We start from the raw sequence: 14,137 nt of genomic DNA, 5'->3' as shown, positions 1-14,137 counted from the left end.
CATCCCATATCAGAGTGCGAGTTCATGTTCTTGCTTCTCTGATTCAGACCCAGCCCTTTTTTAATGTACCTAGAATGTAGTGAATGACATCTAAAGTACTTGGGCCCCTGAAATCTACATGAGAGACACAAATGAAATTCCAGGCTCTTCATCTTGTCTTAACCAGCACAGTCCATTGTAGAGAGTGAATAAGTAAGTGGAAGATTCATATTCTATCTCTTTCTCCCAACTTTCAAATAAATAAATGTATTTTAAAAAGCATTACAAATCAAGAAGACAATGGACCAATATTCCACATGAAAACAAATAGTAACCTTTACAAATACTAACACACTGGATCCAGTAAAATATAAAAATTATTATACATTATTATAATCAAGTATTTGATTTTGTTTTTCAAATTTAACACTTCATACTATCAAAGACAATTGAGGTAATGCAAAATATATAAATGAAGGAGCAAAATTATAATTTTAAGAGTTAAAGAAAACCAGTAGACATATTCTTATACATTAGTGATAAGACTCCAAGAAGCTCATGAGATCACCTGAAAATCTAATGTGAAAACCTATAACCAAAAGCATATGGAGTAGTGAAAGATTCTAGGCTTCATCTGTAAGTTTAGGAACAAGAAAACAATTTCCATTTTTTCCAGTCTACTCAATAATGAGGGAACTGCTCAAGAAAATGAAATTAAATTCTCCACATTACAAAAAAGAACTAGTTTTAATTGCACATGGCATAATTTTAAAAAATGTAAAGAATATATTGGAGGACCAACAGATCTTACTTAGGGAATCACCACATTCACATGGAGACATCAACCTTTCACAAGTGAGCTGATTACAAAATAGTGAATCCTTGAATGCCTTGAATTAATCATCTAAAAGAAGACCCTGAAAAACTGTTCAGGTGAAGATATATCTATTGAGTATATAGACGACCTTCTTTCATTGTCTGAATCAAATCCAATGACTGTCTGACATTTCTTTTGTGCAAGAAAAACAAGAAAAGACTTGCTGATTTTGAAAAGGAGAAGATTACAGAAGTAAAGCAAAGGACATGCATTCCTGGGCAGAGGTTGAGAGGCGTTTGCAGTGGAAATTCCACAGAAAGGACAGATATGCCATGGAGCACTGTGAACAGCAAACACACGCAACAGTGAACATAAACACCACACATAACTCTTGCAGCTGGGAGTTGGAAGAGATACCAGGTTCTGAAAGCAATTTCAGACTGTAACAGCACCTATATTTACAATATTACCTGAGAAAGAACCTTGTGTACCACACTGACTTTGTTCCTAAGGTGGGTAGGGTATCCATATAACCTTGTGAAAGAAAAGCATCCCTCCACAAAGATTCCCTATGACCAGAATGGAAAAATCATCACCATAAACCCAGAAGAGGTTGCAGCAGATCCTACACATGAGACTAGACAATTTTATCAGAGGGATCAATCTGTGTTCCCTGTTGACTCTGAGTCTGGTCTAGAGGTTTAGCAGGGTGTGGTGCACCCACTTAGGGCTATGAGGCACTCACATCCCCCCCCCATGCTATTACAGGTTGTGTTGTCTAAACTGCCAAGGTGGAGCACTCACATGCATCTGGCTTTGGGGATGCCCTTATTTTCTTCTTGGACAGGACAGCATGTGGGGTTGAGAGTAGATCCCCAGCACCCTGTGACCATAGGAGCCTTGCGTGCTATGACTGTGGGAATTCTGTTACTACCTGATAGGGCATGGAGTGCATCTGGGTCTCTGGGCAATCATTGTGCCTTGACTCAGAGGCTCAGAGCTCCTCTACTGCCTGGAGAGGGTCATGGCAGAGGGTTCCATGCTCAAACTGAGGACTCCATAGATCCTTTGTGCAGTTCATGCATCTGTATAGCTGTGGACTGTAGCCACTGTGGGATAACAACAGGCACTTATCACCATGGAATAGAGGAGGAGAGGCTGTACTATGCCTTAAGAGATGATCTACCCTACCTCTCAACTGACAATAGAGGAGATCTACCTTGCCTGACTTATATGCCACTCTGTAATCTCACCCAATACTTGAGCACTTGTCAGAGCTCTGTGGCCCCACCCATCACATGCCTCTGGATATCCACTGAAGGAACAAATGCTCCACTCAGTCACAGAGCTATAGTTCAAAGAAAAAATCCATTAGAGGAGTCCATTAAGTGTCTCCACAAATGCACACAAATAAACACAGAAATTCTAGAAACAAGAACAAGAAGACAATATGACTCTTCAAATGGAGCACAGAACACTTCACTATTATAATATGAAGATAAAGAGATTGATGAAATGCCAGAAGAATGAATTCAAAAGAATGATAAGATTACTCAGAACATGTAGAAATGAATTTTTGAGATAAATAAATAAATACACAATATGAATAAAACATTATGCCAAGAGAGATATTGAAGAAAAATTAAATGGAAATATTAGAAATGATTAATCCCATATGTCAACTAGAAAATATTCCAGAAGCCTCAACAAGAGACTTCATGAGTTAGGAGAAAGAATATCTGTGCTAGAATATAAATCCTTGAAAATAACTCAGTCAGACAAAAAATTAGAAAAAAAAGAACTGAAAATAGTGTTTGACATTTATGCGAAAGTATTAAATGAACAAACATACATGTTAGGAGTTCCTGAAGGAATTGAAAAAGAGCATAGATTGGAAGGCCTTTTCAGTGAAATAATAGTAGAAAACATCTCTTAATTTAGAGAAAGATGAGGCATCCAATACAGGAAGTACACAGAACTCCTAATAGACATGATTGGAATTATTTGATCACAAAACATAGTCAAATTTCTTTTTTTTTTTTTTTTGACAGGCAGAGTGGACAGTGAGAGAGAGACAGAGAGAAAGGTCTTCCTTTTGCCGTTGGTTCACCCTCCAATGGCCGCCGCTGCAGCCGGCGCACCGCGCTGATCCTGGCAGGAGCCAGGAGCCAGGTGCTTTTCCTGGTCTCCCATGGGGTGCAGGGCCCAAGCACCTGGGCCATCCTCCACTGCACTCCCTGGCCATAGCAGAGAGCTGGCCTGGAAGAGGGGCGACCGGGACAGAATCCGGCGCCCCAACCGGGACTAGAACCCGGTGTGCCGGCGCCGCAAGGTGGAGGATTAGCCTATTGAGCCACGGCGCCGGCCCAACATAGTCAAATTTCAACATCAAAACATGGAGACAAGATTCTAAAGTGTTCATGACAGAAATTCCAGGTTACCAGGTTACCTTCAGAGGATCCCCAATAGACTAACAGCTGATTTCTCATCAGAAACCCTGCAGGCTAGGAGAGAATGGAGAGATGCTGTGCAACTTCTAAAAGAAAGAAACTGTCAACCCCGAATACTATACCCTGCAAGTTTCTCATTTATAAATGAAGGTAAAATAAAGCCCTCCAAAACAAACAGAAATTGAAGGAATTTGTCACCACTTGTCCTTACAAGTGTCTTAAAATGATGCTTAAGGATATGCTACACTCATTATGAAAGAATGTGAAGGCAGAAAGCCTCCAAGTAAAAGTGCAAAGGAAATCCAAAACAAAAATGGAAATACTTATGGAAAATGATAGGAGCTAGTTAATTAAATCTTGGTTGAAATTGCCTAATTCTTAAAAGATTCAGACTGGGGGCTGGTGCTGTGGTGTAGTGAGCTAAGCTTCCTCCTTCAGTGCTGGCTTCCCATATGCCTGCTGGTTCTAGTCCTGGCTGCTGAAAGTGAAAGGATAGAAATATGTATTCTATGCTAATGGAAAGCAAAAACAAGGAGATGTATCCACGCCATACCAGACAAAATAGAATTTAACACAGAAACTCTTAAAAGTGACAAAGGAGAACATTTTGTATTGACTAAGGAATCAATTCAACAGGAAGATGTGATTGTAGTAAATATATATGCACACAATTCCAATGCATGCATATTCTGCAACATTATCAGATTTTCTCATGAGTTCCAGTAGTCTCTTAGTGGAGAATTTTAGTTTCCCTATGTATAGGATCACGTCATTTACAGTGATAATTTGACTTGCTCCTTTACAATTTGTATCCCTTTCATTTAAAAGGCATAACTAAATCTTGGGATTTAAATAGACAGGTACACATTTTTATTACAAAATAACAGCTATCAAACCTGAGTTACTGGTATTAAGGCTAAATTCAAGCAGACCGATAGAATAAATTTTAATAGTCAATGGAAACTTTTATGGTGATTTTTTTAGCAAGGGTATGAAATGGTAGATTGTAGCATAAAAACAACAGCCTTTACAATAAACGAACTCAGGAAAAGTAGATATCTAATTGAAAAGGCTAACATAAGACACCTAAGTTTCATGGGGAAAAGAAAAACAATTCTCAGGAATGGTGCTGTGGCGTAGTGGGTAAAGTTGCCATCTGTGGTGCGAATATGCAATAGGAGCACAAGTTCATGTCTTGGGAAGGTAGCAGAAGATTGCCTAAATACTTGATCCCCTGCACCAATATGAGGGACTTGGAAGAAGCCCCTGGATCCTAGCTTCAGATTATCCCTGCTCTGGCCATTGTAGTCATTTGAAGAGTGAACCAGCAGATTGAAGATTCTCTCTTTTAGTCTTTTTTTTTTAACTTTTATTTAATGAATATGAATTTCCAAAGGACAGCTTATGGATTACAATGGCTTCCCCCCCATAACTTCCCTCCCACCTGAAACCCTCCCCTTTCCAGCTCCCTCTCCCCTTCTATTCACATCAAGATTCATTTTAAATTCTCTTTATATATGGAAGATCAGTTTAGCATATATTAAATAATGATTTCAACAGTTTGCACCCACATAGAAACACAAAGTGAAAAATACTGTTTGAGCACTGGTTATAGCATTAAATCACAATGTACAGCACATTAAGGACAGAGATCCTACATGAGGAGTAAGTGCACAGTGACTCCTGTTGTTGACTTAACAAATTGACACGCTTGTTTATGGCATCAGTAATCACCCCAGGCTTTTGTCATGAGTTGCCAAGGCTATGGAAGCCCCCTGAGTTCACCAACTCTGATCATATTTAGACAAGGTCATAGACAAAGTGGAAGTTCTCTCCTCCCTTCAGAGAAAGGTACCTCCTTCTTTGATGACCTGTTCTTTCCACTGGGATCTCACTCACAGAGATCTTTCATTTAGGTTTTTTTTTTTTTTCCAGAGTGTCTTGGCTTTTCATGCCTGAAATACTCTCATGGGCTTTTCAGCCAGATCTGCATGCCTTAAGGGGTGATTCTGAGGCCAGAGTGCTGAATAGGACATCTGCCATTTCTATGTGTCTGCTGTGTATCTCACTTCCCATGTTGGATCATTCTCTCCCTTTTTTATTCTATCAGCTAGTATTTGCAGATACTAGTCTTGTTTATGTGCTCACTTTGGCTCTTAGTCCTATCATTATGGTCAATTGTGAACAGAAATTGATCACTGGGACTAGTGAGATGGCATTGGTACATGCCACCTTGATGGGATTGAATTAGAATCCCCTGGTATGTTTCTAACTACCATTTGAGGTAAGTCAGCTTGAGCATGTCCCGAATTGCACATCTCTTCCTTCTCTTATTCCCACTCTTATATTTAATAGCGATCACTTTTCAGTTAATTTTCAACACTTAAGAATAACTGTGTATTGATTACAGTATTCAACCAAAAGTATTAAGTAGAACAAACAAAAAAAATACTAAGAGGGATAACATATTAAGTTGTTCATCAACAGTCAGGGCTATGCTGATCAAGTCATCGTTTCTCATAGTGTTCATTTCACTTTAACAGGTTTCCTTTTTGGTGCTCAGTTTGTTGTCACCTATCAAGGAGAACATGTGGCATTTGTCCCTTTGGGATTGGCTTATTTCACTCAGTATAATGTTTTCCAAATTCCTAACAGGGATCACTTTTCAGTTAAAATTTAAACACCTAAGAATAACTGTGTGTTAATTACAGAGTTCAACCAATGGTACTAGAACAAAAAAAATACTAAAATGGATAAAGTATTATATTGTACATCAACAGTCAGGACAAGAGCTGATCAAGTCACTGTTTCTCATAGTGTCCATTTCACTTCAACAAGTTTCCCCTTTGGTGCTCAGTTAGTTGTTGCCAATCAGGGAGAACATATGATATTTGTCCCTTTGGGACTGGTTTAATTCACTCAGCATGTTTTCCAAATCCTCCATCTTGTTGCAAATGATCGGGTTCCATTGTTTTTGACTGCTATACAGTATTCTATAGAGTACATGTCCCATAATTTCTTTATCCAGTCTACTGTTGATGGGCATTTAGGTTGGTTCCAGGTCTTAGCTATTGATCATAATGATAGGACTAAGAACCAAAGGGATCACATAAACAAGACTAGTGTCTGCAAATACTAGCTGATAGAATAAAAAAGGGAGAGAACAATCCAACATGGAAAGTGAGATACACAGCAGACACATAGAATGGCAGATGTCCTAAACAGCACTCTGGCCTCAGAATCACCCCTTAAGGCATGCAGATCTGGCTGAAAAGCCCATGAGAGTATTTCAGGCATGAAAAGCCAAGACACTCTGGAAAAAAAAAAAAACCTAAATGAAAGATCTCCGTGAGTGAGATCCCAGTGGAAAGAACAGGTCATCAAAGAAGGAGGTACCTTTCTCTGAAGGGAGGAGAGAACTTCCACTTTGTCTATGACCTTGTCTAAATATGATCAGAGTTGGTGAACTCAGGGGGCTTCCATAGCCTTGGCAGCTCATGACAAGAGCCTAGGGTGATTATTGATGCCATAAACAAGCGTGTCAATTTGTTAAGTCAACAACAGGAGTCACTGTGCACTTACTGCTCATGTAGGATCTCTGTCCTTAATATGCTGTACATTGTGATTTAATGCTATATCTAGTACTCAAACAGTATTTTTCATTTTATGTTTCTGTGTGGGAGCAAACTGTTGAAACCTTTACTTAATGTATGCTAAATTGATCTTCTGTATATAACGAGAATTGAAAATGAATCCTCATGTGAATGGAAGGGGAGAGGGTATGGGAAAGTGGAGGGTTTCAGGTGGGAGGGACCTTATGTTGGGGAAGCCATTGTAATCCATAAGCTGTCCTTTGGAAATTTGTATTCATTAAATAAAAGTTAAAAATGAAAAAAGAATTATCCTTAATAATTTTAGTCAAAACCATGTGAAAAAATAAACAGAATAATGTGAAAAAAGCAAGAAACTATTTTTGGTAAGCCATATTTGGAAAAGCACCAAAGAGAAAGTAATAAATGAAAATACTAGAAATAAAATTAATATAGGCTGGCGCCGCGGCTCACTAGGCTAATCCTCCGCCTAGCGGCGCCGGCACACCGGGTTCTAGTCCCGGTTGGGGCATCCGATTCTGTCCCAGTTGCCCCTCTTCCAGGCCAGCTCTCTGCTGTGGCCAGGGAGTGCAGTGGAGGATGGCCCAGGTGCTTGGGCCCTGCACCCCATGGGAGACCAGGAAAAGCACCTGGCTCCTGGCTCCTGCCATCGGATCAGTGCGGTGCGCTGGCCGCAGCGTGCCGGTTGCGGCGGCCATTGGAGGGTGAACCAACGGCAAAGGAAGACCTTTCTCTCTGTCTCTCTCTCTCTCACTGTCCACTCTGCCTGTCAAAAAATAAAAAATAAAAAAGAAATAAAATTAATATAAAACATGGGTTAAAATGTAACGTACAAAGAGCTCATGAGACAGCTGGTGAGCTGAGATACTGACAGCAATGAATCTGGTCAAATACAGTGCAGGGACATGAAGTCATAGGAAATATGTACATGATTACATAAACATGAAAGCAGCATGATGGTTCAAAATCTGTTTCCCTAGAACATAGGAAAAGAAACAAAGGCAAAACTCAAGGAATGAGTGATTTAAATAATCTTAATTCAAAACTCAAATTAAAAATCCTTGAAATACAAAATGCAGTGTTCCAAACAGACAAAAAACACAGTCAAATGCTTAAGTAACAATTATACTGCTTGACATCAAGAAAGATGAAAACATTTAAATGCAGTGAAATAAAATTAGAGATCACCCACAGATGTGAGGAAAGAAGACCTCAACTACTTGGATGGAGACATAGACCAAAGACATGGAATTAATCATGCTGAGGGCATTATTCAAATCAGACTTAGACACTTAGTCAAAACACATTAAATGCATAAAGTGAGCAAAACATTTTCAAAAGTACACATAGAGATGTGATTACTGACAGGAGAATTTTAGGGTACAAGGCCAGAAGAAATAAGTGTTTTCTTACATTAACTAAAAAGAAATGAAATAAGAAGAGAAATGGTATATTGATATCAATCCATGGTTCACATGAAGAAAAGAACATACATAATTTGTGTAGCATCAAATCTTAAAAGTCTTTAGGTATAAGAAAGTCACTACACATTTTATTTAAATCTGATAGAAAATCATACATTTTGAATAATTTAACTGCTATTAGAAGAACATAGTTTTCAGGAAAAATATACCAACACCAAGTTACTAAAATTAGCAGCACTTCCTTTGAATATTTTTCAGAATATTGACTATTCTTTTATCAGAACTGAGAAGCACCAAAGGACTGATTGTGGCGTAAGCATTAAGGGCAAACTTCTGAATACTCAGAAGGACCTGGTTATATGTCCACAGCACATAGACTGAGATAGACATCACGATGCGGTTCATACAGTAGGTGACCACAAAGGCACTCACCAGCAGCAGGATGGTCTGTGTGGCCCTTTTCTCTGGGGAGGTTGTTTGGTGGAGGCTGGTGCTGAGAAGGTGCTGGGACCTCCTCTGATGCCTGGACAAGAGAGTCACCATGTACACACTTGAGAGCAGCATGACTCCTACAAGGAATACATCCCTGAATGTTGTCAGAGTGGAATATAGCCTCCCAATGATGGAATTCATGGGAGATAGTGAGCAGTGCTTAGTAATACGAAGATTATTTTGAGTCATATTTGAAGAAGTCACAATGAGGAAGATTATGTTACTACTGAAAGACAAATTGAAACACCAAAAAAATATTAAAATGCAGATAATGTAGTTTGTCAATTGATGTTTACATCTCACTAAATAGAAGGTGCTGGGGCTGATGGTGACAGCTTGGATGACGCTCAGGAGGCAGGTGACACAGATGGAGAGGTCCCTCATCACCCTGTTTGTGTAGAACAAGGCCTTACATTTGAGTGCATCCCAAAAATTCAGGTCCATAAAGGACAAAGGCACTGCCGTGAGGAGCATCACTTCATGGACAAGAGCCAAGTGACAGGTTATCAGTTTCATGGGCTTAGACCTGAGATCCTGGTGGAGTGTGACGATGTGGAAGAGAAAGAGGAAGGAGTTGGCTGAAATTCCAATCCCAAACTGGACTAAAAAGTATCTGTCTATTATAGCGTAAGTGGAAGGGGTGTTCATTTTAATGGCATATAGGAAATATGTTTATACCTGTAAAAAAGAATCAACCTTTACATCACCATGGTTCTGTCTCATTTTATGTTAAAGAGTTTTCTTTTATATACTCAAGTATTTTGATTTAGATTCTTATTAATTAAGCTTCTGTATTATATTCTCCAACAAACAAATTATAAATGTAAAACCCTAACACATCCACACTAGTGCCCTTACAGGATGCATACTATCTAGATTCCTATTTTATCTGGGCTCCATTTTGAGAAATCATATCTTTTTATCCTGTATGCACTCAATTTTAGCAATAAAATAGTGATAAGAATATAACATTTCACACTGGTATTCGATCAGAAAAATGTTGGTAGTTGTTTTGGGGAACAGGAAAATATTCACCATGACAAATGTTGAACAAGTAATATGTGTCTCTGTCCAATGTAATCATTTTGTGAACTTCGAGTATCTATCTTATTTCTATATTTTTGCACTCCTGTAATTATACCAAATCTACTTGGACTAACTCTGGCTAATATCATAGTTTCTAATTATCATATTAGCAATTCTGATCTCATAGGCAACCATATTTTTCCTTTGTCATGCACTCTCAGATATTCCCAGTATGTGGAATATCCTTGCGGGAATCATTACAAAATCCTTATTACATTACCACCTAAAATGATCCAGGATCTCACAGTTTAGCTGCTGTCTCAGAAACTCCTTTTGTGATTCATAACCATTATAGCAGAAGACTTGTCACTACTGTAATAGAACAAACAGAAATTTATTTAGGAACACATGGAAAAATTATTGTTGTTTTTGAAAACAACTCATGTTTTATAATGCCTTGGGTTAAAACTCTCAGAAAAATATGAAATATTTCACAGAGAGCTATAAATTTTAAAGAACAAACAAACATTTCCATCACATTGTGAATTAGTTCAGAGTTAGTGTGTTGCTGGAGCAATAAAAATTAAATTAAGAAAAACTAAGTAAAATTCCAACTCAGATACATCAGAAAATTTCATAATCCAATAAATTTTATATTTATGAGTTTACACAACTAGTGAATCTGACATGCATATTTCTGAACACATCTACTGTGAATAGTTATGATACAGTAAGATCTAAATTCGAAAGTATGAGATGAGTATTCTCCTAACATTTCAGTGAAACAAATTCTGCTTCTTCCCACCACTGCCTGGTGCTCTCCCTGTGAGAAACCACAGAAACAAACACTCACTCAGGTGAGTCTCCCCTGTAAGTCCATGTGAGATGAGGCTCCAAGCTGGGGTTATAAGAAAGGGGTGACATCAGCTCTTTTCCCATAAGACTCATAACTGTCTCATCACTTATAGAAGCAGGATAGCCTGTTCTTTGGGGTCACTGGGAGTAAGATTCACACAGCGAAAACTAAAATTTCCCAATTAGGAGCAGCTGGCTTCCACAATTTCCCATGTGTGGGCTCATTTCCCGAAGCTATGTGTGTCTATGTGAGTTGCTTTCGCTCAAAGTCCTTGCCAACAGACAGAAAGAAAACAGTAGCCCTCCCTTTGAAATAAGGAGATCATTTAAGGTATCCCCACTGCTTCAGAAGACACCAGCTGGGCTCCACACTTGTTTCCCAGTGGTTTCAGGATCTGAGTAAAATGCAGCAGTACTCTGTACCTCTGTATGAATTAAAAAAAAGTTTTATTCTCAAAGCTTACTCAGGAAAAGTGATATTTCCTCCATGGGACAATATTCTGGGCTACAGCCCCTGCACTGTGACTAGAATGATGTTTGCATTTTCCCTGTCAACAACCTAATTCAGCAGGTTCATTTCTGGAGGACTGAATAATATATCCATTTTTAGCAGCATAATGAGCTAAGAAGTTCACTGACCTGCTCATGGTCACTTACTCAGATTTAAACCGCCAGGCTTCCAAGGCAGTGTGTATTATGAACGCACAGTTATCTCCAATTCTACTCACAGTGTTGCTCATTTCACAAACTGGGTTATAGAAAAATGGAATCTTATAAATGAACAAATTCTATATATCTGTAATGTCCAAAAATCTCCTCTTTGCCATAATTCTCCCTCAGGCAAATCTTTACCCCACTGAGCACAGTCAAATCTGTGCCTTGGATTATTGTTCTCTAACATTTTGAGTTTAAAATGGTAACATTTGTTTTCTTATTCTAAAATAATCTATTTTAAAAGCAATAATTACAGAGAAATTTGGATGTAGGGAGAGAGGAAATTTGAAAAGAGAGAGAGACACAGTAGGAAAAAGGCCCCATCTGCTGATTCACTCTCAAAATGCTTATAACAACATTGACCCAAAGCTGGGAAGCAGAAACTCAATCCAGTTCTCACATGTGGGTAGCAGAAACCCAATAACTTCAGCAATCACTGTGCCCCAGAGGGCACAGGAGTCTGGAGTCAGGATCTGGGAAAGGAATTAATCCCATAGCATGCAAGAGTCTTAAATGCTAAGTTAAATGCATGATACATAGAGCTGTTTCTTTTTAGCCTAGAGAAGGCTGTCCTTCCCAGGTACTCAGGCTGGAATAGTTCAACCCATTGCTGACCTAAATAGAAGCCTACCCGCCTAGTGTAGTATACATGGGGATTGGTGCACAACGTTTCCTGTTGCCTGCAGTTCACCAGATCTGACTAAAAGTTATTCACTTTGTGCACTGCATCAAGGTGTTATGAAGATTTCCTTAAGTTTAGAATATACTATTCCTGGATGGACAATAATTCAATCCTGTGTGCAGACTGATGCTTATTTTTTTACAGTTTTACACAGAGAACTGTATAAGGTTGTGTTATTTATGGTTTTATGAGGGAAATTAACCTAAATATGATGTGAAGATATTTAACAATATCATCCACACTATTTACTATTGTGCGATATGCATCTCATTTATATTTCACAAAAACTTTTTTGAAAATTATTTTTTTAAGATTTATTTTGTTTATTTGGAAGACAGAGTTACAGAGATAGGAAGAAACAGAGAGAGGTCTTCCATCCACGGGTTCACTCCCCAGATGGCCCCAGTGGCCAGAGCTGGGCTGATCCAAAGCCAGGAGCTTCTTCTGGGTCTCCAAGTTGGGTGCAGGGGCCCCAAGGACTTGGGCCATCTTCTAATTTTCCAGGCCATAGCAGAGAGCTGGATCAGAAGAAGAGCGGCCAGGACTGGAACTGGCACCCATTTGAGATGCGAGCACTTCAGGCCAGGGCTTTAACCTGCTCTTTTAACTTGGAGTATCACAAGACAAGAATGTGAGTGCAAGGGGTTTCTTTGGGTGATTCTATGAAGCACAGAAGAGATGTGCGAGGAGTGATATAGGCAAGAGGAGGAAGCCAATAAGTAGTATACTTTGATGTATCATTACTTATAAAAAATATTTTAGGAGATTTGTGCCACAACACTAACATCATCACATGTATGTAATCTAAGTGTGACTTTTATGGCTCATACTCAGACATGATGCATGATTTTGCTGCTATAGATGCTAGCGATTTTGCATTCTCCAGAGTAATGCATAAGAATGGTAAAATCAGGTGGCAGGTCTCCTCTGCCATATTCCTGAACCAACAGTCCTTTGTAGTGTCCCAAGAGTTTTCCTTAAATACAAGGTTTCAGAGGATGCTAACTCTGCTTGCCTAGGGACCTTACTAGGAGATCCAATGTCTCACATATTTATGATTGTCCACCTTAGTAAGAATGTTGGCCACAGGGAATGCAGTCATATCCACAAATAACCAGAAATAAATTTGAGAGAAAACAGTGTTTGGTTATACAAATGTCTAAGAAGGACATCTATGGACAAGATTTCTGCTTTCTTTTCATTTTTCCCATCTGAAATGTACCCTTCTTTCTCCTCTGTCAGTTCCACCCAGGTTACATGTAGCCTGGATTTGGTCTAATCTTGGATGTCTCAGAAAGTGGAGATTTGTCAACATGAACAGCCCAAGTGAGTCACAGAGTATTCAGAGAGGGCGTAGTGGAGGAAGGAGCTCCTCTGAGGGATTTTGATTGGTTTTCTTTGTGTGTGTATGTGTGTGGGAGCTCAGTGGTGAGCACTGGGGATGTTGGCACATCGGGGATGCTGATGGCACTAGGTTTGGGACCTGTGACCACAGTCAGATATGAAAGGCTTCATTTTTCTCAATGACACTCCTCATAGCCAGATAAGCTTGATGAATATCCTCTTTGTCTATGGAACAGAATATATGGGGATCTGAATTTATCTACCGTTTCAGAGAAAGAACTGAGTCATCATGGTATCTTCATTAATCCTTCAGTCCTATGACAAAGGAAAATAGTGTGCCTTAAAAAAAAACGACAAAGCAAGCAAGAGATCCAAAATTGTGCAAAGGAAGAACAATAGATTACCTTCAAAGGATCTCCAATTAGATTAAAAACAGATTTCTTGTGGGGAGCAACTCGGACTAGACTAAGTTACTGGAATTAAGACTTATTCTATGCATCTGCTCTCCCACAATATGGTGCTGGGAGAGGAGGAAACAGCTTCTACGCAGCTGCCTCTTGCCAACTTGAGTGATGACCTCCAGGAGCTGATCCTGCTCCTGATTGGAGGAGAGCAGCGTACTTGGCGTGTGGGCAGCCGAGTTGGGATTGGCGGAAGACGACTATAAAGGAGGAGAGAGACAACATGCACCAGGAACATCTAAGGGGAACGTCTATCTGAAGCAACACCTGTGCAGCCCCGAG

At 39.3% G+C, this 14,137-nt stretch overlaps 1 protein-coding gene and 1 pseudogene across 1 annotated transcript; both read right to left on the bottom strand.

Moving 5' to 3' along the window:
* Positions 1-8,509: 8,509 nt before the first annotated feature.
* Positions 8,510-9,184, bottom strand: ORYCUNV1R-PS1661 (vomeronasal 1 receptor oryCunV1R-ps1661 pseudogene; annotated as a pseudogene).
* ORYCUNV1R1670 (vomeronasal 1 receptor oryCunV1R1670) lies at positions 8,510-9,421 on the bottom strand. The gene is given in 1 exon segment (NM_001167360.1): positions 8,510-9,421. A coding segment is annotated over 1 exon segment (912 nt).
* Positions 9,422-14,137: the final 4,716 nt, after the last annotated feature.

This window comes from Oryctolagus cuniculus, chromosome 12 (genome assembly GCF_051225735.1).
Source record: "Oryctolagus cuniculus isolate XC-2025 breed Fujian yellow rabbit chromosome 12, ASM5122573v1, whole genome shotgun sequence".
Classification (NCBI taxonomy): domain Eukaryota; kingdom Metazoa; phylum Chordata; class Mammalia; order Lagomorpha; family Leporidae; genus Oryctolagus; species Oryctolagus cuniculus.
This window is presented reverse-complemented; position numbering and strand designations above follow the sequence as displayed.